The sequence below is a fragment of the Harpia harpyja genome, chromosome 11 (assembly GCF_026419915.1).
Source record: "Harpia harpyja isolate bHarHar1 chromosome 11, bHarHar1 primary haplotype, whole genome shotgun sequence".
Taxonomy (NCBI): Eukaryota; Metazoa; Chordata; class Aves; order Accipitriformes; family Accipitridae; genus Harpia; species Harpia harpyja.
Window position 1 is genome coordinate 38,948,460 of NC_068950.1, and position 23,698 is coordinate 38,972,157.

Below are 23,698 nucleotides of genomic sequence, written 5' to 3' on the forward strand. Positions count from 1 at the left end.
AGGCCTCCGGGGCAGGAGTACCTCAGTCACCCCGGGTCCCCAGAACCCCGGTTACTCCCCTGAACAAAATCAAGGGTTACCCCGGCGGGAGCAGGCAGAGTGAGGGGCGGGTTCGGGATTTATTTTCTCCTCCCAAATAAATCCTTTTGTCTCACCCGGCTGGTTGGGAAGGTAAAACCGACCGCAAGCATTCGTGTATGAAGGAGGGTTCTCCGAGGGGGACAGCGCTCCGACAAGTGCGTGGTGACACGTTTGGAGCCGCCGCCGCGCCCCGGGTCCGAGTTAGCGGCCATCGGTCCCTGCCCGTCCCCGGAGACTACAACTCCCAGGAGGCACCGCGCGCCACGCCCCCGCCTCCCCGCGCCCCTGCTATGCAAATGTAACGCCTGGGCGTCCGCCAATCCGCGGGCGGGCTGGCGCCGTCACGTGGCGCGAAGCTTCCTTTCTCTGTGCGCCTCTCTTTCCTTCCTTGGCCGCCATCTTGTTCTCACCGCGTGTTGGGCTGCGGAGGATCCGCCGGACTCGGGTAAGACCTTCCCCGCGCCCGTCGGCACCGCTCCGCCGGCACGGCCCCCCCTTCCCCTGCCGCCTCCCGGCGTGGGGCGGGCGGGGCGCCGCGGCACCTCGGTCCCGTCCCGTCCCGTCCCCGTCTGCCGCGCTGGGCCGTGGCGGGGCCGCGGGCGCTGGCCGTTCCTCGAGGAGAGGATGGGGGGGGGGGGGGAGCGAGGCCTTGCGCCGGGACGCGGTGTGGTGGGGTCTGCCCTGGCTCGGGTGGGCCCTGACTCTCCCCTGGGGCCGCGGTGCCTTGGCCGCGTGGGGTTGCCCTGGCTCCCGAGGGACGGGGCCTTGATCTCCTCCCGCTCCCCGGGGCTTTGGGGATGGCCAGGGAGCCGCCTTGAGTCCCTTCTCCCGCCTCCCCGGCGGAGGCCCTGTCCGCGCGGTGATCCGCTCGGCGGTGCTGGGGTCTCGCTGTGTCCCCGATCGCCCGCCGGAGCCCCGTCTCCGCCTCTCCGTCGCTTCCCCGGTACAACGCAAATGCGGAGGGGGTTCCCCCTTCATTCAGGGGATCACCGGTGACTTATTGGGGCAGAGCAGCGAAATGCCTTCCTTGTGTTGGAAGGCCTGAGGTGTTTTTCCACCCGTTACAGATTTTTCAGGTCTTCCAGCCTTTAAATGTCCCACCTGACCCGTTGGACATGCCACTTGACTAACTTCGCAGTCGTTGAATTGGATGAATAGCTGCCAGAGGGTCATATAGGAAATCTGTCAAAGATGTGAACTTCACCGAGTTTGGAGCTGGCTTATTAGTTAAATGTATCAGAGATTCACTATGTGGAAAAAATAGTTTTCAAAGTAGTGTAGCGATGGGTCTCTCCCTGGGCTCTGTTCAAGGTGTTTTTCTAGAAGCACTCGTGCTGTACGTGCAGATTTGGGTGTGTTCTGAGTCAGTATTTCAGTCAAATGGTTCCAACAGTAAGCTAGCATACTTGGAAATTCACACTATCTCAGACTGATGCAAAATGAAATGTCCTGTTGATTTGCCTCCTCATGGTACAGACACTTCAGCTAAACAAGCTGCTCCTGGACCACTCTATATTATTTAGGTTGTGTGGCTTTAAAGCTTTTTGTTTATGTGTATTTGTTTGATGCACTGTTTTGTTGAATTTTCTGTAAGCTTAAAAACCCACTGCAATTTTAAGAGTGCTTTTAAAACGGACTGTGAAAATTTTTTTTTAATATTTTGATGGTTAACTTGTATTTCATTCTTACTCTTCAGACACAGCACTATGAACCAAGAAAAACTGGCCAAGCTTCAAGCACAGGTCCGAATAGGAGGAAAGGTAGGAAAACCATCAGAGATGTACTCTTTCCTGTAATTTACGGGTTGAGGGAGAAACATGTCTGAAATTTGGTTTTCAAAGCATAGGTTTTAGTTCATGGGAGGGGAAAAAAAAAATATACTTTGAGGCCTGAAAAATACAGGTTTTGTGTAATCTGAATTGTAATACTGCTGCCTGAATACTGCTGCAGTTTTCTTTCAATTCACAGCTACTGGATGAGTAGTTTCTAGTGTGTAAGCTTTCTTTTTAATTCAGTGACTTTTTGTGACCTTGTGAAATCTCAAGCTAAGCTTACCTGTTGGTTATTCCAGTTCTGCCTTTCTCTTCTCCCTGTTGGGGAGTTTCTTCCTTTGTGGCAGCTCCAGGGCTTATCTGACTCTGCACTGAGCTGGTTTTTTTTCTCTGAGCCAGCAGGTAGCTAATATGACAAAAAAGCGTATAGTTTATTCAGTGTAGGTGTTCGTTTCCTAACTATAGTCGGGGCTGTTGTGCTGGTTTCAGCTGGGATAGAGTTGATTGTCTTTCTACTAGCTGGTACAGTGCTATGTTTTGAGCTCAGTATGAGAATAATGTTGGTAACACACTGATGTTTTCAGTTGTTGCTAAGTAATGTTTAGTCTCAAGTCAAGGATTTTCCAGCTTCTCATGCCCAGCCAGCAAGAAGGCTGGAGGGGCACAAGAAGTTGGCACAGGACACAGCCAGGGCAGCTGACCCAAACTGGCCAAAGGGATATTCCATACCATGTGATGTCACATCTAGTATATAAACTGGGGGGAGTGGGGGCGGGGGGATCGCCGCTTGGGGACTAGCTGGGTGTCGATTGGCGGGTGGTGAGCAATTGCACTGTGCATCATTTGTACATTCCAATCCTTTCATTATTACTGTTGTAATTTTATGAGTGTTATCATTATCATTATTAGTTTCTTCTTTTCTGTTCTGTTAAACTGTTCTTATCTCAACCCACGAGTTTTACTTTTCCCAATTTTCTCCCCCATCCCACTGGGTGGGGGGGGAGTGAGTGAGCGGCTGTGTGGTGCTTAGTTGCTGGCTGGGGTTAAACCATGACAGTTGTACAAAAGTTTGCAGAGTAGGAATTCCAAAATTGCTGTCTGTGGAACAGTTTAAAAATGTTAATTACTTGGTTACGAAAGTGTGACCTTTTAAAGTCACTGTACTTGTGCTTCATCTTGGAAAAAATAAAATTCTTGGGGAAACTTTTATATATTGCTAAATAGCAAATAGTATTTTTATAATTTAGCTTGTGGGAAGGGAGAATGCTGCTACTGTTCAGTGTCATTTTGGTCTTTTACACTTAAGAAAAACCTTAAAATTTATGCTGACAGTTAAGACCATAGGTGAAGATAAGTAAGTTGAGGAGCATTTTTGACTACAGAGCTTTCTCATAGCTTATAGATAGGTTCCTCAGAGTGTGATATGACTTTCAAAAATTAAAGTTTTGTGAGATTTTTGAGAATAACTGACTGTTGTGTCTTGATTCTTTTCCAGGGAACAGCTCGCAGAAAGAAGAAGGTGGTGCACAGAACAGCTACAGCTGATGACAAAAAACTTCAGAGTTCCCTCAAAAAACTGGCAGTAAATAACATTGCTGGCATTGAAGAGGTATAGTGATAAGCGCTTCTTGTTTGAAATTAAATTCACTGTGTTGTTTTGGTGTTGTGGTTGGTTTTTGTTGGTCTGTTGTTTGTTCCCCTCCCCCCCCACCCAAGCAACAGTTTTCTTTTTGCCTCAAAAACTTACAGGTCTGGTTATTGATAGGTAAAGTTATTAGATTGGTTGTTGTCTCATTCACATTAATGCATACATACCTAGAGAAAGAAGGGAGAAGGTTCTGCTGGCCAGGTAGTGATAATAGAAGCTAGTAAGCTGCTTGTCGTGTATGTGTCTTGCATTCATTGCAAAACAAAACTCTTGATTCTTGACTTCATGAACTTGATTACCTACTTTAAAGAGAAGAGCATTAAACACACATGTACTGTGCAGGCACATCCAAAGCAAGGGTTGTGTGGTGCAGAATATAAAGGAAAGCACAAAAATAACCTTCAGTAAGAACTTGCAAGTCTGTATTATCAGAATTAGGTCCTTTTACTGCATAAAAATTACCAGAATTGTTTGTTTGTGGTAGTCACAGGAGATGATGTTTCTTACAACACAGCAAAGACTCTACATAACCAGCTTCTGTGTTAATGTATGTAGGACTGTAAAGGTTTCAGATATTCCTTGAATATGTCTACATGCATTTAACATGTATGAAATGTGAAGGGAGACACTGACATTTACCATAACACTGTAGAGAGTGACACTTGTACGTGGGAGGAGGAGGTGTTCCTTCATCATGAACTCAATATTACTGTAGTACTTGGTTAAAGCAGCATAATATTTAATCTGTGATTAATTAATTAAAGCAGGACTGCAGGGTGCCTCCAGAGGTCACCTAGTGCATACCTCTCTTCCAAAGGCAAATACAGATTCAGTGTAGAAGCCTGGTTTGCTTGTAAGTTTTCATACCTCTGCTACAGAAACAATTCAATTTGTCTGTTTACTTAGACTTGATAGGTATATGCTGAGCTATACAAACCCAAAGAAAGACACAGTTCTTGTTCTGTTTTGTGGTTGTTTCCCTCCCCATCCCTAGCGTAAGATCTTTATTCAGACATGGTTATTAAGGATTTTAAATGTCTTGATGTGAAGGAAGATAATGCAATATGCTTCTGCCTTGATAGCTAGATACATAATTGCAGTATGTTGTTGTATTCAGCTGGACACAAGTTGACCTTGGTAAACTTTGTGTAGATAGAAGAGTTTGGGGAGGCTAGTAATGTTGAGTCAAACATTAGTAGCTTATCTTTGTGGCTTTTAAAAGAGGTTTTTAAGTAAGAGGATGACTGTGCTTGAAGCCTTTACCGTTTCCCCATGTGTAAGGGACAGGGCATCCTTTAGTTTTGCAGGAAAGCAACACACCTGCTTTTCCTCTTCAAAACATATTTTGAACTCTGCTGCTGTGTGAAGATTGATAACTTACATGATTTATATTTTTAGATCTCTTCTTTAGTTCCCAAATTTGTTTTCTCCCTGTAACTTCTACTAAAAACAATACTTACTAGTTTTGTGACATAAGTTTACTACTACTGTGTGGTTTGATGGGTAGAACTCTCTTCCTTTTTTCAGACAAAATTATTTTCCGCTTTACCACAGTTTAGCCATGCCCAGAAGAAAAGCCTTTTTAACTTTCCATTCTGTCTCCCTTTAAGTTAAAAAACATAAAATAAACCCATACAAATATGCCAGTATAATCTTTGGTGGGGGTCACTGTATGATGTACTTAATCTTAAAAGAATCATCATGGAATTATTAGGAAGGCATAGAAGCCTGTTTTAGTGCAGTTGGTACATAAACCTCCAGGTCTGTGTGTATGTGTGTAGGAGGCATCCTTGGCCTTGCGCTGCTTCAGCAATTAGGCCAGACTGTGAATCTTGTGCCTTTGCCAATTCTGCTGCACAAACAATAATGTTTTCCTGTTAGGTGACACAGCTGTGAATGGTGATGTCTTAAACTGATGTGTCAAGGCTTTTTTAAGAGCTTTTAGTTTGTAAAGAGTTACCATAGTGCTCAAGGTTTGGTTGTGGTTTTTTCCCCCCTAGTCATGCCTGATATTAACTCATTTATGCCTTACAGTCTAATAACCTATGTATGTTTTTTGCCTTTATTAAAAATATATATGAACTGTATGATAGCATATAATCCTTGCATATTTATAGGCTTATCTAAATACTACGTAATTTTATGAAGGAACCATAAATTCAGCCTTTTCATATAGTATGTATGAACCCATATTTTGTCACTAACTTATATTTTACTTCCAGTTTAAATGGTGTTAATTCCAGACACTTTTGTCATGGTTATATTATTCTCTAGGAGGAGTACTACTTTTGTAAATTTTTTTGTATTAATATTTTAAATCTAGATTTGAATTAATAATTTATCATTCTTGTTCAACAAGATGCTGCACCATTTTGGTAAATGTTATTAATATATTTAAACAGGTGAACATGATAAAAGATGATGGAACAGTTATTCACTTCAACAACCCCAAGGTTCAAGCTTCCCTTTCTGCTAACACTTTTGCAATTACTGGTCATGCCGAGGCTAAACCGATCACAGAAATGCTTCCAGGCATCTTAAGCCAGCTTGGTGCTGACAGCTTAACAAGTCTCAGGAAGTTAGCTGAACAATTCCCAAGACAAGGTAGGTCTTTTTGGAACCTTTCATCACCTATTTAAAGAACATATGCAGTATAAAAGTTTTGACCCATATTTAACAGCAGCATGTGTGACTTAAAAAGTGATCAAAAGCATATGTACTTTTATTTATTTGCCACTGTTGTGGAAATACGGGGGTCGGGGGGCAGATGACACTTTTTTCCTTGTTGATTCAAGATTCTATATAGGCAGGCCCTGATTTAAAAAAAAAAAAAAAAATCTGGTAGGTCAGGCATGCTGTGATTCCAGGTGTACAACTGTGTATGACAAAATACTTAGGAAAGCAAGTTTTTACTTGGAAAAACTCAACAGGTTCTTTTTGTCAGGGAATTGGATTCTGTTTTCTTTGTTCATAAAAAACATTTCTATTGTGGATATAGAGGAAGAAACACGTTCTGTATCTTCTACTCTATAATTCTGTTTGGAATTAAAGCAAGACTTTAAAAAATGAATTAAAAATCAAAGATTTGATTCTAAATTTAAAAAAAAAATCAAAGTTTTTAATGTGATTCTTTATTTTCTACTCATTTTAAAGCCATGGGAGCTTGGTGTGTGTGTATATGTATGTGGTATAACTATTACTGTAATTTTACGGTTAAGAAATGGAGTCTGGTGGCAATCCCTTTTAGGATGGTACCCTCCTTGGGGAAGCACTGTAGCATGTTTTGTAGAGGTCTCAACTACTGTCCCTAAGCAAGTTTGTAATTTAAGAATAGATGGAAATTTATTCTTGCAATGGTGTATGTTATGAAATTAATCAGTTATCAGTCTGTAGACTTTGATATGAGTTTGTAGAAGTTTTCTTAGAGCGCAGAACAGGTACACTTTGCATTACAAGTACCTGTATTGGAGTTCATTGCCAAAAACTACTTCATGATATCAAGCCCTGGTGATGTTGGACATTCAAAAAATTTTTTCATATTTGTACTAGTTAGATGGTTATGGCCATTAAAAAGACTGTAATTGGACATGTTGCAATTGTCTGTATTTGGAACTGGAAAATACATTACCTGTTATAATATTTTCAAAAAATATTTATTCCTTCTAAATCAATAATTTTTTTCATCTATATTTCATGTTCAGAGTTTAATTGAAAGTAAAGGGTCTATTTTTCCTTCTTTACTAATATGTAAAATACCTTTCAAAATTGAGAAAGATGGATTGTCATAAGCATATTTCTTTGATACCACCTCAGTACCAATGGATTCTTGCCATGCTTTCTTTAGATTGTACAGGAAGTCAGACCAATGAGAAAAAATGCTTGCTTTTATTTTTGAAGTTCTTGCATTTCTCTAGATTACTTGTAGCATGTTCCAAATTCCATGACTTAAGACTAAGTTTGATGCAGGACCCTTGAAAGGGAAATGGTTTTTCCTACAGTTGTGGCCTCTTGATAATTGAATCATATGATATGTTGGTCCCTGATTGGTACCACATTATTGTTGCATTGAAACACATGACTTCAGCTAGAAGATTTAGTCACGCTGTTTTTTTTTCTGTATCATTTGATCTTTTGCTAGCTCTCCATTAATACCCCTAAGCATTTGAAAATGGCTGTGCTAATACTTTGGTATAAGAATGTTCATAAGTAGACCTTATGGTCATGCTGTTTACTGTTGATACCCAGTCATTGTGTGTTTATCACTATTGGGGGTTGGGGAAATGCTTTCTTTTTTCACTTGTATGTTTTTTTATTTTGTTGTGTGACTGTCCCTAATTCTGTATAATGAAAACTCAGCACCAAATTTCTTTTTACAGTGTTGGATAGTAAAGCACCAAAATCTGAAGATATTGATGAAGAAGATGATGATGTCCCAGGTAGGCACATACACACTTAGATGTCCATTTAATGTATAAATATTTCAGTTCATGCATTTAAATATTTAGCTCCTGATGCAATTATACCTCTCACTTACTAAGGGAGGCTTCATATACTGGACAGCATTAAAACATTGATGACTTTGGATTCCAGCTTTCGAAAAAAGGTTTACCTTGTGCAAATTGCTTAATTCTTAAGTGGAAATAGATTAAAATACTTTCAGGAAGGTTGAACAGGTGATCTAAATGTCCAGATAGGGTTTTAGGGCTGCAGAATGACATGATTGACATAGTCATCAGGTTGTCTTTAAATCAGAGTCTGGGGGTGGGGATTTTTATTTCTGTAGTAAAAGAAACAAAGCTTATGTCAGTGTCTGAAAGTTCTCAATAAGTAAATATTGTAAATTCTTAATTTGTCAGTAACTGTCTATCAATCACCACGTTCTTCTATGTCCATCAGTATGGTGTATTAGCTAAAACAACAAACTGGTGGACCCAGAGGTTCAATTGGTCATGCTCTGGCACTGGTTTATTTCTTTGTGACCTTGCATAAAAATTCAGTTCTCCAACATTTTCTGTTTCCTGGGGTACAACAGTTAATGGGTGCCTAACTTCAGGCATTCTTTAAAGAATGGTGATGGCTCAAGACTCAACTGCAGCTAGTAGAGCACCTCAGATCTTAATCACTTCATGTTAGAACTTCCACTCTTCTGAGTGTTCCTGCATTTCTAGTTCTTTATGTATGTTCAAACAAACCATATTTTCTAAAGTCCTTTGAAATCTGCCTGTAAAAATTGGTGTACATAAGTATAGTTAAGAACTCCTTAACCTTTCCTATAATATATGCATTTTCATTAAATTTATGAAGGTAATGGTACTTGGCATTACAGTATTAAATATCTTCATGTCTTTCAGATCTCGTAGAAAACTTTGATGAAGCATCAAAGAATGAAGCTAACTAAAACGTTAATAGTTCTGGAAGCTGGCATGGACTAGATTTAAGAAATCAGCTATGTGGTTCCAAAGTTTTAAAGAAACAGAGAACATCATCTGTTAATAGTTCAGTAATATAAATATTTTGTATTTTTATGATGCTGTTTGTTCAGCATTTTCTGTCAGTTGATTTTGCATTTTGCACTTACTCCCAGGATCTACTCTTTTGGTCAAAAAGAAATGTCAGTGCAGTTTGAGGGGTGTGTGCATGTGCGTGTGTGTATGTGCGTGGGTGTACATATAGTGGAGAACAAATTGGAGAACACTTATTTAACCTTTCCCCCTTTTCCTTTGGAAGTAGAAATAAAATGAATCTTCAGCATTGTTCCTTTTGATTATCACCAAATAGTGCACAGAAGGTAGTTAAGATTAAAATTTTGTCCACATTTTGTGACCTGAATGCATTACACAATTAAAACTTGGGTTTAATTTGCTGTTAACTATTGTACTTGCAGATGTGTTTCTCATCCCTGTTGAAATGTGTACATGATAATTGTTATCAACCTTATGTTGATCCCAGATGATACCAAAGACAAGCTGTTTTACTGGCTTGTTTGGTACAGTAACTTTTTAAAAAAGAAAACTTGGTCTCAGAAAAGTGTGCTCTTTTTAACCTTTCTCAACTTTTCCTTTTTTCTTGTCTCTTGAACCTTTTGAGACAAGCTGATCTTTGACTCCTTCCACGTAGGCTTAGCGGTATGTTCTCCTGTTGATTATGTAGAGTATTTCCCATGTCAAAAGGAAAACGAACACCTTGGTTCTCTACCGTCAGGTCACTTCCTAAACTTGGAGGTTTAGTTGGTAACAGTCCAGTGCACCAGTTTTGCACAGTAACAGATTTTTGCTTGAAGAACTTCAAGCTGTTCTCTTGGCATGACTGCATTTACTAGCGGCTGATGATCCACTGTCATTCTTATGGCACTAGGATTTAAATGTACCCTGTGAGCAATGTTTAAGGTGGGAGGAAAGAGTTGTTGACATTTTGCCTGGCCTCCTGCTGGGCAGTTTGTGCAATGACTAGCTCTAAAGGGATTTTTTTTTTTTTTTTTTTTGCCTGTAACTTAACCTTTGCCTATAACCTACCTCTAGGTTTGGTGTCATCTATGTAGTAGCTTCTTAAAAACCACAAATGCTCCTCAGGCATAAGGAGGACATTGGCAGGTACTGTTGGTACAGTGCAGTATTTATGACCTTTCTTTAAAATGCTTAATGTGAACTCGTTTTCTCAAGAGGCTCTTTCAAGGTTCTTGATGTAATGTGCATTATGGTATAGCTAGACATCATTGCAACCTGTGTCAAGGGCAGCTGTGGCTTAAGAAAGCCGTTTATTTTCTCTACATCTGTCACTTAACTATGGCTTAATTGGAACATATCAGCTTTTTATGTAGGTTCATATGCTAGAGAACTGTAAAAGTACAAGGTAAACAGTACATGAGTTCTGGTGACATCATAAAACCACAAAAGCAGAGCTGTAGTGGTTCATCATCTGAACTCCTCCATTTATTTTATAGGCTTTGTTCAGTTTTTCCTGTTATATTTTATATACTACATGGATCTTACTACAAAATAAAATAACAGTACAAAAGAGGAAATGCTCCCTCTTGTGTGTTGTCTCCTCCTCCCACCAGCACTAGCTGAGGAATGACAGGTGGATGCAGCAGCTGTTTCAAACAGCACTATATCCTTGCTGACAGTGACTGAGGAAGACACATGCAGGATTAGGGAGGATCCTGTTAGAGCTTCAGGATCTCACACTCCCATATACCCACTCTCCTATTTTCCCTGCAGCGGTGAATGAAACTTTGGTTTGTTGTATGGCTAATCTTAAATCAGCTGCAGATGCATTTGTTCCGTTTGTAAGGAAGAGATGTCTTCATTAACAGGTGCGCAGGCACACTGCATTGCCTTTTTCTGTCTCCACAGGCTCAAAGAGCAAATGAAGGATACTAGGAAACAGGTATTTGCAGTGTTCTTCCATTTGCTTAAGGGGCATGAGTGAAGAACGTTTCACAGTAGCAACTGTACTGAGTTTATGTATGGGACATCCCCTCCCCCTAAATACTAATCAGATACTGAAAACTTGTGCTCATTGGTTTCTGATGTAGGAAGTATGTCAAAAGTAATTTTGTGAGAGATTAAGAGTAAGCATTGGAAGCAGTGATTCCGTAAGAAGTTTATATAGTTGAACTTTCTGATTCCTACAAAATACTCATTTAATTTTTGCTCTTGGTCGTGACAATTTACATGTTAAACCCTCACCTTTTCCTATGTTTGACAACCAGTAAACTAACTAAGTATGCTAGCTTATGTAGTTATATTATCTTCAGTTTTTTCACTGTATCTGGAAACAGTCAACCACTTACGATTTGCTGCTGGAAATACTAGAGCTTATCAATCATTAAACTGATTTTAATTAAAAGTAACCCATCAAGGCTGTTGTGGGAAAAGCTCTTTTTCTTCGTATTTATTCCTGGTATAACTCAAACAGTGTACATGCTGATGGAAACGCAAAGTTACTAGAAGTTTTGGGTAGTGTAGGTACAATAAAAACTCCCCATGTGAAGGTGAACATTAAAATGTTCTTTGCTTGGCTTGAAGCACGATAACCACTGTACTTCTGAAGCTCTTGAGCTTTACTTGCTCACTACTTAAATACTGTTGACACATTCAAGATACTGACATATTAAAGAACTTGGCAGTGATTTGAAAATTGGAAGATAGAGCAGAAAGTGCATTGAAACATCTCTTGGATTGCATGTGAGAGAATCAAAGCTGAATCAGTAAAGACCAATGAATCGAGAACTTGGCCAATGTGTAAGATGGCAAATGCTAGTCTTCCTGCCCTGACTGCTAGTAGCTTTGTGTAGTTCCCTAGCTTGTGGATGGAAAACCTAGGACTGGCTGGCTTCTCAGGCAGGAGAGCAAGTCTGTAAAAACCTGCAGTTGTGGTGTATTTGCTCTATGAGAAAAAAAAAATATGCTCATGTATGACGGATGGCAGAGATCACAGTACAGTCAGTGATGCTGGAGGCTTGGTACCGAGTGCTGGTAAGGGATTTCTCGTGCAGCAGTTGGTAACAAAATAAGTTTGCAGCTAAGAGTGTTGGTAGGGTGGAAGGAGTTGATACAAAAAGAACATTTAACATACAGTACAGACCTTGACAAAAATAAGGTTCAGGTGAATTTCTTCTTTTTAACTTTTGTTATATAGTTGTTGGAGAGTGCACAAGAATGATAAGAATGAATTTAGAACTGCTATTGAAGTTTTACTGAAATATGTTGGTAATTCACTAGTATCTGTCAGCTTTTGATGGGAACTAGGAATTGCTATGAACTCCCTTCTGCCAGGATCTTCACAAATAATGTTTTGGATTTGGTGTGTACAAAGTGAGCACTGGAGGTCTTGCAGATGATTTAATTACTGAGCAGTGTATTGATTGACCAGTGTATTGCTGTTAACAGGAAGGAAGATACATATAGCACAGATCTACTGTGCTGTTATAAGATGAATTCATGCCTCTACTGAGGAAGGATCCTCCTAAGTTACCCTGGCATCATACTGTGCTGCTCCAGACAGTAGGGATGAACAGAGGGGCCGAGTGAACTGCCCTGTAGGTGAAGGTGAGCGAGTAAATTCTTCCACTGGCAGTTAAGATTAGTCTCGCTTTATTATCTGAAGACAATGCTGGTTTGTTCAACAAAGTGAACAGACAGATTGTTCTGGAGATCAAGATTATGCTAATTAAATGATCCGCATTTTGTACTTGAGCAAATGAAGTGATGCAGAGCAGAAGCACACCACAACAATAGCCATAGCAACTTTACAGAAGTAGCAGCAGAAGTACAGGCAATGGTTATTCACGTTCAACTGTTTGCTTTCCCATTAAGTAATTTTATTTTTTTTTAATTCCCCCCTCACTTTCAAAGACCAGTTTGCAGACACTGTAGAACTTCATAGATTTATTCAGGAACATGGGGGCTGCAGTGTCAATCAAGGTAGCCAAGCAGAACAAGTGAAGAGACTTAATTCTAAAATCAGCGGTCTTGGTATGTTTGGGTGGAAGCTTGGGCTGATACCTGGAGCAGGGTTATTGGGAACTGGGCTTTCATTTCAGACTCTGGCACTGTGTATTTGGCAAGAAAAAGTCCTTTCCAGTGCCTTGGATTGCCTCTATTTCAGGAGTACTGCTCTACGTCCTCTATGTGGTATGTAAATTAATGAACACAAAACCTGGATGCTTCTTGAGAGAGAAGAGCTACATCTGTGCAAATGGTATAAAAAAGCTATTTTACTTCTGCATGATAAATGCATATTATTTGGTGGGCTGTCAGTACTATTAAACACCCTCTCACTAAACAGACCCACAGCTTGCTCAGATGCTGTTTTTTCTTGGCAACCTGTTATCTGTCAGATTCTCAAATATTAGGTGGCATTTCCTTGAACTTTGCATTGCAGATGGATTTTGTAACTATGCTAAATTAGTTTCCTCCTTGGAGTAGGAGGTTATCTGCTCATTTGAGTTCTTGAAGTTGGTTTTGATATTTTTGATAAAGTACCAATGCGAAGGCAAGCATTGAAACAAAAAATTATATTCCAAGGCCTTTTGACCTTTCAGTGTACATATCCCAGCTGAATAGAAGGAGTTATGTGACCTCTTGACCTTTCTTGCAACATCTTTGCAGCAGCTATAGTAACTGCTTATGTCAAAAAGTAAAATTAGAAAGTATTTAATGTATTTTTAGATTCTGTCTAATGCAACTTAGCTGACAAAGAAGAGCCAGTGCTGCGTGACCAGCTCTCTACGGCCATTGGGAAATGTGGTGCAAAATACATTTTGAGAACATCAGATCTGATTTTGAGGCCAAGTGTGAAGCTGGAAATTTCTAAGCGATGCAAATTATTGCCAGACATAGGTAAGTGAAGACTTAACATCTCAACAGATTGTCAGCAGGATACCAGACCTTTGCACACCAAGAGTGAAGTTCCCTGAAAGGCCTTTACCAATCTCAGGCTTCCCTGCCACCAAGGGAGAAAGTCTTGCCCTTCCTTTGCTTTCCCAAGCGCCAGCAGTAGCAGCAGATGTCTGAGGTCAACTGGATCAGCTTGCTTATCTGGTTGTAAGTTACTTTTTGTAAAGTTAGTTTTCAAATTGTTTTCAGCTCACCTTACTGTTATGGCTGACCACGCAGTTGTGCACATGCTAAAAGCTCGACCGTTCCTCCTGACAGCTTGCTTTGGTTGGCTTAGCCAGCTTGTAAAACCATCCTGAGCCATGGTGGTAGCATTTGAACCTGCAGGTCCCACAGTTCGTTCTGTATGAGTGGGCGCCTGCAGAGGAAGCTGTAGCTTCGGGCCCCATCTCAGTTGCCTTTGCCTTACCACCTGCTAGCTAGCTTTAAATTTCTGTGAAATAAAAACGGTAACCTCCCTTTAAAAGGAAAGCATTTGCACAAAGTCCTTTTGGGCAGCCTCAGTAGAGATAACCGTCAGGCAAACCAGCCTCGCAGACTGAACTAGCCTTTTAACCCTGCTGCTGCTGCTTGCTCTGCTTCTGGGGCTTGTCTTGCCAAGACGGTGTGGGGGAACTTGCAGTGCTGCTGCCAGGGTCATACTGAATTTGGGAAGAAGGGAAGGATTTGCCATATTGATGCCTTGGGCAACCCATCTGGTCAGATACTGTAACTTGCAGTTTGTTTTTAAACTTTTAATTGTGAAATAGGTGTTGAGTTTGTTGTGCCTTGTAAGGCATAGGCATTGCCTGCACTGTGCGCTGATAAGCTGCGGCATGTGACCCCAGCATGCCATTACCGCAGCCACCCTCTGACCCAGCCATCCCACTGCTCTGCAGCTGCACAGCACCCAAACATAGCCTTCCCCATGAGCCTATTTGGCATGTCTCTTTTTAGGTGAACAGTGATTTTTTGGGGCAAGCTGTTGGAAGTTTTGATTCATGTTGCAGGTTCTTGTTCACTCAAAATCACTTTTAAAGTTATTTATTGAGATCTTTAATAAGGAATTTTCATCTTTGTGACAAGATCTGGTTTCAAATGGTTTCTGACACATGGTGTTTAATTGAAAATAGCTGTAATTTGCTTACAGCATTTTTACAGTCTCTGGGGAGTAGTGATGCAACTAAAGTTTCTGCTCTGTTCATTTTGAAACACTTGCTCTATTGCTGGAGACTCTGGTCTGCTCTGTGTGACTGGCAGTTGTAATTAGTGATGGCTTGCATTTTTGCATGTTTCTGAAAGAAAGCAAATAGGCCCTAAAATAATTTTTACTTTGAATAAGGATTTCTTCCCCTGTCTGTCTGAAGTTTTCCGCAGCCTGCTTCCTCAGCTTGACTGAAAGATGCCAAGTTTTCTCATAATCTGCTGCTGGATATTTGGGTATTTTGCTGAGATTTCTATTTTGACACAAGTGATCTCAGTTTTCTGAAAAACAGGGAATGTATTACATTTTCTAGTCTTTTCTACACACCTTTCTGTCAGTCACGTGATTTCTGTGTTGTTGTAAATTATTAACTTTTGAACACAGGGATATTACTACCTCTATCTCTTCTCCTGCCCTTTGAGTTGCAGAGTTGCTTTCCTTGGCAGCGTGCACTGAGAAATCATGTTGGCCACTTCCAGCCCTGAAATTGTAATAGTTTATCCCATTACACGGTGATTTTTCCAGCTCAGTTCTCCTGAGAACCTTGAAATGGGTTTTCCATAAAAATATTCCATCCACTGTTTTTCTTTTAAAGGCTATAGTCAAATTTGAAGGGATAATCTAGCTATTGTTTCTAGTGGTATGAGTGTTCTATCCTGATGATTTTGTTAAATTATAGAGGATTTTTATAGTGCAGTCTGGGTCACTGAGAACTTGGTGACTTCTTTGAACAAGATTGCTTGTTCTTTGGGAGCAAGCAGACATACATCATTAGTATCTTAACTGATGGAAACTTTTCCATGAAAAATGCATACACTTTTAATGGTTTTAATTTGCACAAGCACTCCATGAGTTTGCAGTAAGCTGTAATAAAAGGTGTAGATATCTTACACCCACATTTCCTCAATGGCTCACAGTACCATCATCAGGAATGTATACCAAGTGCGTTTTCCTTTGTGACTGGTAGTTTTGTTGTCTTCCTTTCTCTAGCTCTTGTGAGTATTGTCCGAGAACCAGAGCTGTTGAATTTGGGCTGCCTGACGTCACAGGACGCTAATGCTTTCAAACTGCTTGGGCCCTCAGGTTCATTATGGTTCGGGATGGCCAGTATTTGTCAGGAAAGAACAAATGAACTAGTAGCTTTTCAGAGCAAGACTTCACTTGCATTGAATTAAACATGGTGAGAAATTATTTTTATTAGTTTCTCAGCTGAGACATTAATCTGTGTTAAAATTTGTGTAAGATGTGCCTTGGTTCAATTTTTGTCCTTCTATGTTAACTCTTAGATAAGCCAAGATAAGAGAGAGGTGATTAAATACTTGTCCTCAATTAGTCTTACCCTCATAAGCAGTCCCATGAAAAATGGCTGTGGGAGGTATTACATGCATTGTCTACTTGAACAATAAAAACAAGCTTTAACAGTTGCTCCTACCATAGTTAAGTAACCCTATTAAAGCAAGCATATTTGCAGGTTTTATACTCGGAACGTCTCTCTGGTTTGGTAAAAGCAAGATAAAGGGCAGATGTCAAAGATGCCAAAGACCTTTTTACTTTCTCTCCACCCCCGCTCTACGCCCCCCCCCGCCCCTTGCCCCAGAGAAAGCAGCTTCCTGCTGTATGTACTATTATTTACTGTGCCCTATTCTATTGGCTAACATTGTGCTTAATCCTGTATTGTAGTCAAGATTGTTTTGCAAGGGTTCTGGCAGTTTGAAATGGGGTACCGAGCTTTTTTAGCAAACTCAAAACATTCAGCTGACTGACTTCTGAGTTACAAACCTGAACAACTTACAGACATCTCTCATTGAGATGTTGAGGAGATAGCTGTTCAGGGCTTCCCAAGTGCTCTGACTCACAGCATTCCACAAAATCTCAATCATGTGATTTAGCAAGGCATAAATAAGCCTGTTTTTTTTATAGGCTTAATTACACCCAGTGAGGCAGTGTCCTTTTGCTTGAGCGAGGAGTTGCCACGCTGCTGTGAAGTCAAAACATTGCTAGGAGAAGAGGAAGGTTCAAGCAGAGCTATCAAGTTCCTAGGACAAGCGGAAGGAGTGTGTGTACTCATGACCCTGTTTTCTGTACATGTGTACGCTTCCATGGGATTTAGTGGTGGGGTTTGTCTGTGATGGTAAGACTGAACGATTCCCTGTTCGCCATCACTGCTGACTTAGTAAATTACATGATCAAGATGAGCGTGTATCTGGCTTTTTTTTTTTTTTTCCCCCCTCATGTACTAGTGAAAGAGAAATGAACTGATGGGGAAGAAGGTGCAACCTGCCTGCAATAGTTAGTGACTTGTATTCAGCAAGGACGTATTTACATAACACCAGTGATGTTATTCCTTCTTTCACTCAATGTTTTTGTGACTTAAGTGTCTATATGCCAATGCCTGCAGGATTCCAGACTCATCCAGTCCATGTTAACACCACGCCTGGCAAATGGGAACTTTAGGTATGTTTTCATGAATAAGGAGGCTAGCACAGGCTGATTTCTGAAGCATTTATTGAGCTAGTGCAGCTGCAACCATTGGGATATTTTCCACCATTAGTGGAAATGGGTGTAGCCAATGACATACCAGCCACCGTTGGGCTAATGCTTGGATCTCAAGGATTGTCCGTTAAACACTGAAGGTAAGTGTTCAGGGAAGAACAGTGTGCAATTAGTGTTGCATCGTCATATTGTGTAATGGGCCTTGCTGGATACTAACTCCTTGTTACACTGTTTTCTGTAAAAACACAGAATAAAAGATGGCCCTTTACCTTAAGTGATAACCTCCACAAGGATAGTCAAATTAATGACAACTGTTTTTCAGTAACTGTAAATGGCAGTACAGTCCATTTACAGGGCTCAGGGCTTCTTGCTTACAGAAATATCAAGAGTGTCCTAGCATGAGAGGACATGGATAACAGGATCCATCCAACACATACTCCCTTTGAAATAGACATAAAATTGTTGAACAATCAACATGTTGTGAAAATTGCCTTGAGTTATTTATCATCCTGGCAAAGTAAACCATTCTTGTTTACTGGTCAGCTTTCGTTTTCATGGCCTGTTATACTAAATAGCATTTTAACAAGCTCAAATGTTTTCTTGATCAAAGTCTTTAGTAATAAAGAGCACTTTGAACTCAGCTTAGAAAGCACATTCACTTCTTTCTAGTATTTGAAGTCCTTTTGCCTATTGCATAAATTACAAGCCTAACAAACTCCCCTTAGTCCCACACATAAATTATCTTGAAATTCAGTCTCTTACCTTCTTTGCCAAGCCCTAATTTGTGAAATCACCTGGATACTGCCACAGTCATGAAGCCATGAGCCTGCCACAATTCTGCTGAATTCTCAGATTGCTTTCTTGTAGCCTTATCCTTTTTTTTTTTTTTTTTTTTTTTTAAGCACTCTCCCTGAGTTGCCATACTACATAAAGTTCTGGCTCAGTTTTAGCTTGGTTCCCTTGTTCAGCCAAGAGACAGGATTTTCTTCATTATTATTAAGGTGCTTAGCTTTTTGCAAACTATAGGGGGAGATGTTTGTTCATTTTTTTTCAGTGTAAAGCACTCATTTTCCTGGGGTGGGGGGACAACAAACCAAACCAAAAAAACCCTTTTCTTTCTGGCTGTCCAATGAAAGGACCACCTCATTACCAAAGAGAGAATGAGGGAGAGGGACTGCACTGTCTTCATTTTGGTTTCAAGATGTTTGGCTTAATTCTGCATTTGGGCACTGTTCTTATCCTTTGATGGTTGCTTCAGGCATGAGTCTTCTATCCAGTCTGCTTTCCACTGTATTCTTCTTTTGCTTTGCTACTGTTTATATAAAACTGTTATCTTACATAATCTATACAAAATCACTTATTTAAAAAGACTGTCCTATAAAGATTAAGGGATTTGGTGCCAGGTATCATAAATGAGTAAAACAATTCCATCATTTTCCAAGTTTATTCAAACATCGTTCCCTCTACAGGCAGTTTTCTCTATTGTCATATGTGTTACTTGAGAATCAGTGAAGGTGACTTACTTCTGAAGAAAAAAAACCTTTCTCTAAGCCTTTTCCTGCTTTACAGTTGCCTGTATTGTAGCAGTCTGGAGGGAAGGTGCCAGTGCTGGAGCGAGGCTGTGTGCATGGCTGCAGAGACCACAGTCACTTAAGGCTCCTGTTTTATAACACTTTTAAAATGATACCAATTTCAGAAGAATAGTTTTAAACACACAAAAGAAATAGTCATGTGAATATGATCTTCAGAGAGCAAATTAAATGGGTTATAACTGTCTTCCTTAGTGAATTTATGGTATGGGGAATTTCATGTCAGTTCAGCCGACTGCCTCATTTTTCAAAGCGTTTCACTATGGGTTTTACATTTTCAGTTAAGCTGTTGCTATTTAAAAAGATGACTTCCATGTCATTTGCAAAGCATGTAGAAGCTGGAGGCAATTCAGCATTTTGACACTCTTAATTAACTGACGGCCTGTCATGAAAGTAGGTTGTAATTAAATGATATGGTAATTTTGGCCATGCTGCTTTTCAAACTATTTTTATATCCCAGCATAATAATTCAGGTGGTGACATCATGTCAGTATATGTGCTTCTCCCTCCTCAGTGCCTACTCAAGAATTGTTGCTCATGGTTCAAAATAGCTTTAAGAAAATAAATTCCAACCAGTTCTTGATGAAAGAGGAAACAGAAATTTAAAAAATTTCCTGTCACAGACTGTGGACTGTCATCCTATTGGGGTCTGTGAAGATGATGTGTAATATGTGACAACCTACACGTCCTGTAAGAGATATTCACACATTCAGAGATCTGTCGGGTTTCTAGGGCAATCCAGTTAGGTTTGTGAAAAATGAATGGGGGAAACAAAGGTAATTTTGATGGCTACAGGGCCTGTGCCATGTTTGCTCTGGGATATTGCTAATGATTTGAGCAAGGTTGTATTTGGATTTGGCCCAAAATATTTTTGACTAATGAAGATTATGCTGTCTTCAGCTAGAGGGTCGGGTGTTGAAATGGGAGTGCTTTTACTGGATAAGCAAACATAGTTTTATGGAGGTATTCCAGGATGGACATGTCCCTAACAGAGCCTGACAGTGTTACTGTTCAGAAATGAGTGGGATTTGCCAGAAGCTGGTAATAACCACTGCATTTTGAGCCAGGTTCTTTTGATGTCCATTTTCTGATGTGCTGCCCTGGGGAAATCTGCTGTCTATTCATCTCTTCAATCCTTTAATAACACCCCTTGTGCCAGGAACATCATAATGCTGAATGCCATGACTGAGATGTTACTATGAATATGCTGAAGATCCTTGCTTGGTGTGTGATGAAACGGTCTTTGGGGAATAAGTGAAACAAAAGTGTGTGTAGGATATCCTTTAATTCAATGAAGAATGTGGGTGGAGAAGCAATTGAAATGAACAAGATGCTTTGGATTTTCATTAATGCCTTGAATACTTTAGGGTGTACTTAAACAAATCTGTGTGTGTGTGTGAACAGTTTCACTGCTTGAAGAACTAATGAAAGCAGGAGGAGCCCCTGTTTTTTAACCATCTCCTTCTCTACCTGCCCTCCATCACACCTTTCCCCTGAGCTATGGGCACTGTATTCCTGTGGCAGTTCTGACAGGGGAGAAATAACCATACAAAGAAGTCTAGACCTATGTGTGGCTGACTGATAAGCCACTCTGCTAAAAGTTACTACAGCGGCTGCCTTACCTCTGCTGCACCCTCAGTGGTGGCAGTCATTTGCAACTTCCTCTTATAGCAGTCACCAGTTGCCTCTTTCAAGTGTGGTTGAACTTGAGCAACGTATTCCCAAATTGTTTAAGGGGAAAGGAAGATGCACCTGCATCTGCAGCACAGATGTGTGAGCCTTTCTTCTTTAAAAGACTTAGCTTAAAAAAATTGTATGCACAAAGAATGGTGGTTTTGATGCCCATTGCACCCACTGTCTTTAAGGAGAAGTAGTGTGGAAAAGATCAGCGTGACAACAGCAGGTAACCCAAGACAGTGTTGCAAAAGTGGTGCCTGCTGGATTCCTTCAAGAATAAAATCCCTTTTGCTGGAGTTTGACTCTATCATGCATTGAATGATTTAATTCCAAAAAAATCATGAACCAGAGCTTGAGAGTCATGTATGTCCATGCTTAGCAGCTATTCATTTATCTCCAGCACAACAAAGAAGGGAAATGCTTAAGATAACAATGAGCCAACTACATCTACCACTTCCTTTCAAGTAAGTTTCAGTTCTTTTCCTTTCTAAAGAAAACCCAGCTCTTCCTTTGAATCCAGAAAGATCTAAAGGATAAATTCATATATACATATTAGATCAAAGCCTTCACATAACATTGAAAGAAAAATTATATTCTAGATAAACCTTTTACTTCTGTTTACTTACAGCCTCAAAAAAAAACCCAACCCAAAACCAACCATACTGGAAATATGTAACTCCATGTGCATAGACATGTTGACAACTCTACACTTGGACTGAAGACTTTATCTGAAACATATTTCCTACTTCAACCAGAAGATATGAGCTTCACGTAAGATATGTGCTCTCACTGATCCTGCTGTCCCTCGTCTTCTGCTTTACTATGCCCCAGGACACACTGGGCTCCTTCTCTCTGTGTCCCTGCTTCTCCTATCAAGACCTGCTGCTTTCTCTCTCCTCCCTCCTGCAGATCTGGAGGAATTGGCGATGAAAGAAGGTATTGAGAAAAAAAATTTATATTGTAGCACTCCCTCTCAGGGCCCCAGTGCTCCACACTTATGTCTGTAAGGTGCACAGAGATGGGATGCATCGCTGTTTGGTGCTGCTCTTACAGAATATACTATACAAGAAGTCAGAAGTAGTAGTTTCTGACCTTAATCTCTTTACTTTGTCTGTGTTCCCACCTTAGTCTTTGGTTTATATTTAGGTGCCTTTCACATAATCACAAAATGGTAGAGGTCGGAAGGGATCTCTGGAGGTCTCTAACCCCCTGCTCAAGCAGGGTCAGCTAGAGCAGGTTGCCCTGGACCATGTCCAGTAGGGTTTTGAATATCTCCAAGGGTAAAGCCTCCACAACCTTTATGGGCAACCTGTAAAAGTGTTTGGCCACCCTCACAGTAGAGAATTTTTTTCTTATGTTTAAGGTGAATTTCCAGAATGTTAAATGTTTTTGACAAAAGCAAGTTAAAGCTGTCTAGGGCTGTTCCAGAAGGATGTGTTAACTTTTAGGTTTGACCATCCAAGAAGAAACTGATTTTTCAGCTGGTCTGGTGTGTATGTGGATAGCTCTGCTTGTTGTTGTGTAACTGTTATCCCCCAAAAGAGAGGGCAGTAACACCAAGGCTATGACAGCACTTCTCTAACTAGGTGACACGGCTCTCTTAGCTCTGGCCATAGCCTCAGCCTGTCAATAAGGATGTAACTGAGGATTTAAAAGCTGAAAAATGACACCATATAAAGATGCAGAGAAACTTGTGATTTAAAGAGAAATTAAGAATGTCATAATTTTTGCAGAACAAAGATGAATGAGAAGGAACATAGGAGAAATAAACAGAATAGTGGATTATGTAAAGTAAAATCGATTGTTCTATATGAGAAAAAAAGGGTATTATGTTAAATTGTGCAGTAGAGCATTTACATTTGATGAAAGAAAATACTTTTAAAGTACCACAGTTAGTCCGTGGAACTCACTGTTACAAGACAGCACAGATTAAAACAAGATTTTAAAAGGATTAGATTTTTTCTGTATAAAATACGTGTCCATTTATATTAGATAAGTATAACAATGAACTGATTTGTTTAATTTGTATACCAAATCTGTAAAAAAATCTGGCAGCTTTTTTGGTCGTAGAATATAGTTATGTTGGAATAAACAAAAGAAAAGACTCTCGCATCAAAAGATATCACTTCAACATTCTTAGTAATGGGTTATTTAATAATACCTATGTTTATGTGATTTTTCAGTTTGAAATAATTATATATAGTACAAAATAAAACTAAAATCGAGTCAAGTTTGAATTGTAGTGTTTTGATTTCTCTAAAATTGTTTTGTTCTTAGAATTTTCCTTGCATCTGAAGTGTTGACATTAGAGGGAGTGGGTTTCTGTTCACAAAAACAGTCATTCAAAAATCTTCCACAAAACATCCTCTGTGCTACTGTTTGCTGGTGGAATTCCTTTCTGAAGTGTCTGATGCAGTTTGTTCTCAGCCAGCATACTGAGCAAGTCTTGCCTCTATGAGTGAGTACATCGAGCACCGAGTATGTTTGCTGAAGCCCACACAAATGCCTGAGACTATTATTTATGTAGACTTACTTTATGAGCTTGTAAGCTCTCTTGTAGGCCCATATCTGGTCTCGTTTTGGAGAATCTCAGTTTAAAAATCACCTGTTCTTCACCATTGTGCTTCCTATTGGCCATGAAGCGTAGGTATGTTGGTGGCATGTATGGAAAAGTGCATATGGCTTTTTAGAGGGCTATCAACAACTCAGAAACTTCCTTCTAGAAGTTGTGTGATATGCTGGTCCCTCCCTCCTCACCAATATACCATACTTAAGGCAGATTTTTTAGACTGAACTGACATGAATTAAGACTTTTATCCAAACAATGAGAATCTCAGTTCTCGTACCTTCTACCA

At 40.1% G+C, this 23,698-nt stretch overlaps 1 protein-coding gene across 1 annotated transcript; it reads left to right on the top strand.

Moving 5' to 3' along the window:
• Positions 1-374: 374 nt before the first annotated feature.
• Positions 375-11,361, top strand: BTF3L4 (basic transcription factor 3 like 4). Its single transcript, XM_052802680.1, has 6 exons — positions 375-526; positions 1,778-1,841; positions 3,349-3,462; positions 5,904-6,105; positions 7,878-7,937; positions 8,853-11,361. Exons 2-6 carry the CDS (start codon positions 1,788-1,790, stop codon positions 8,897-8,899), a joined length of 477 nt encoding a protein of 158 aa, XP_052658640.1. The 5' UTR covers positions 375-526; positions 1,778-1,787; the 3' UTR covers positions 8,900-11,361.
• Positions 11,362-23,698: the final 12,337 nt, after the last annotated feature.

Bases quoted from the DNA above. Each gene is read 5' to 3' on its own strand.
- BTF3L4 (XM_052802680.1), top strand. From the start codon at position 1,788: ATGAACCAAGAAAAACTGGCCAAGCTTCAAGCACAGGTCCGAATAGGA. The intron at 1,842-3,348 runs GTAGGAAAACCA...ATTCTTTTCCAG, and splicing joins AGGTCCGAATAGGAGGAAAG to GGAACAGCTCGCAGAAAGAA. The intron at 3,463-5,903 runs GTATAGTGATAA...ATATTTAAACAG, and splicing joins ACATTGCTGGCATTGAAGAG to GTGAACATGATAAAAGATGA.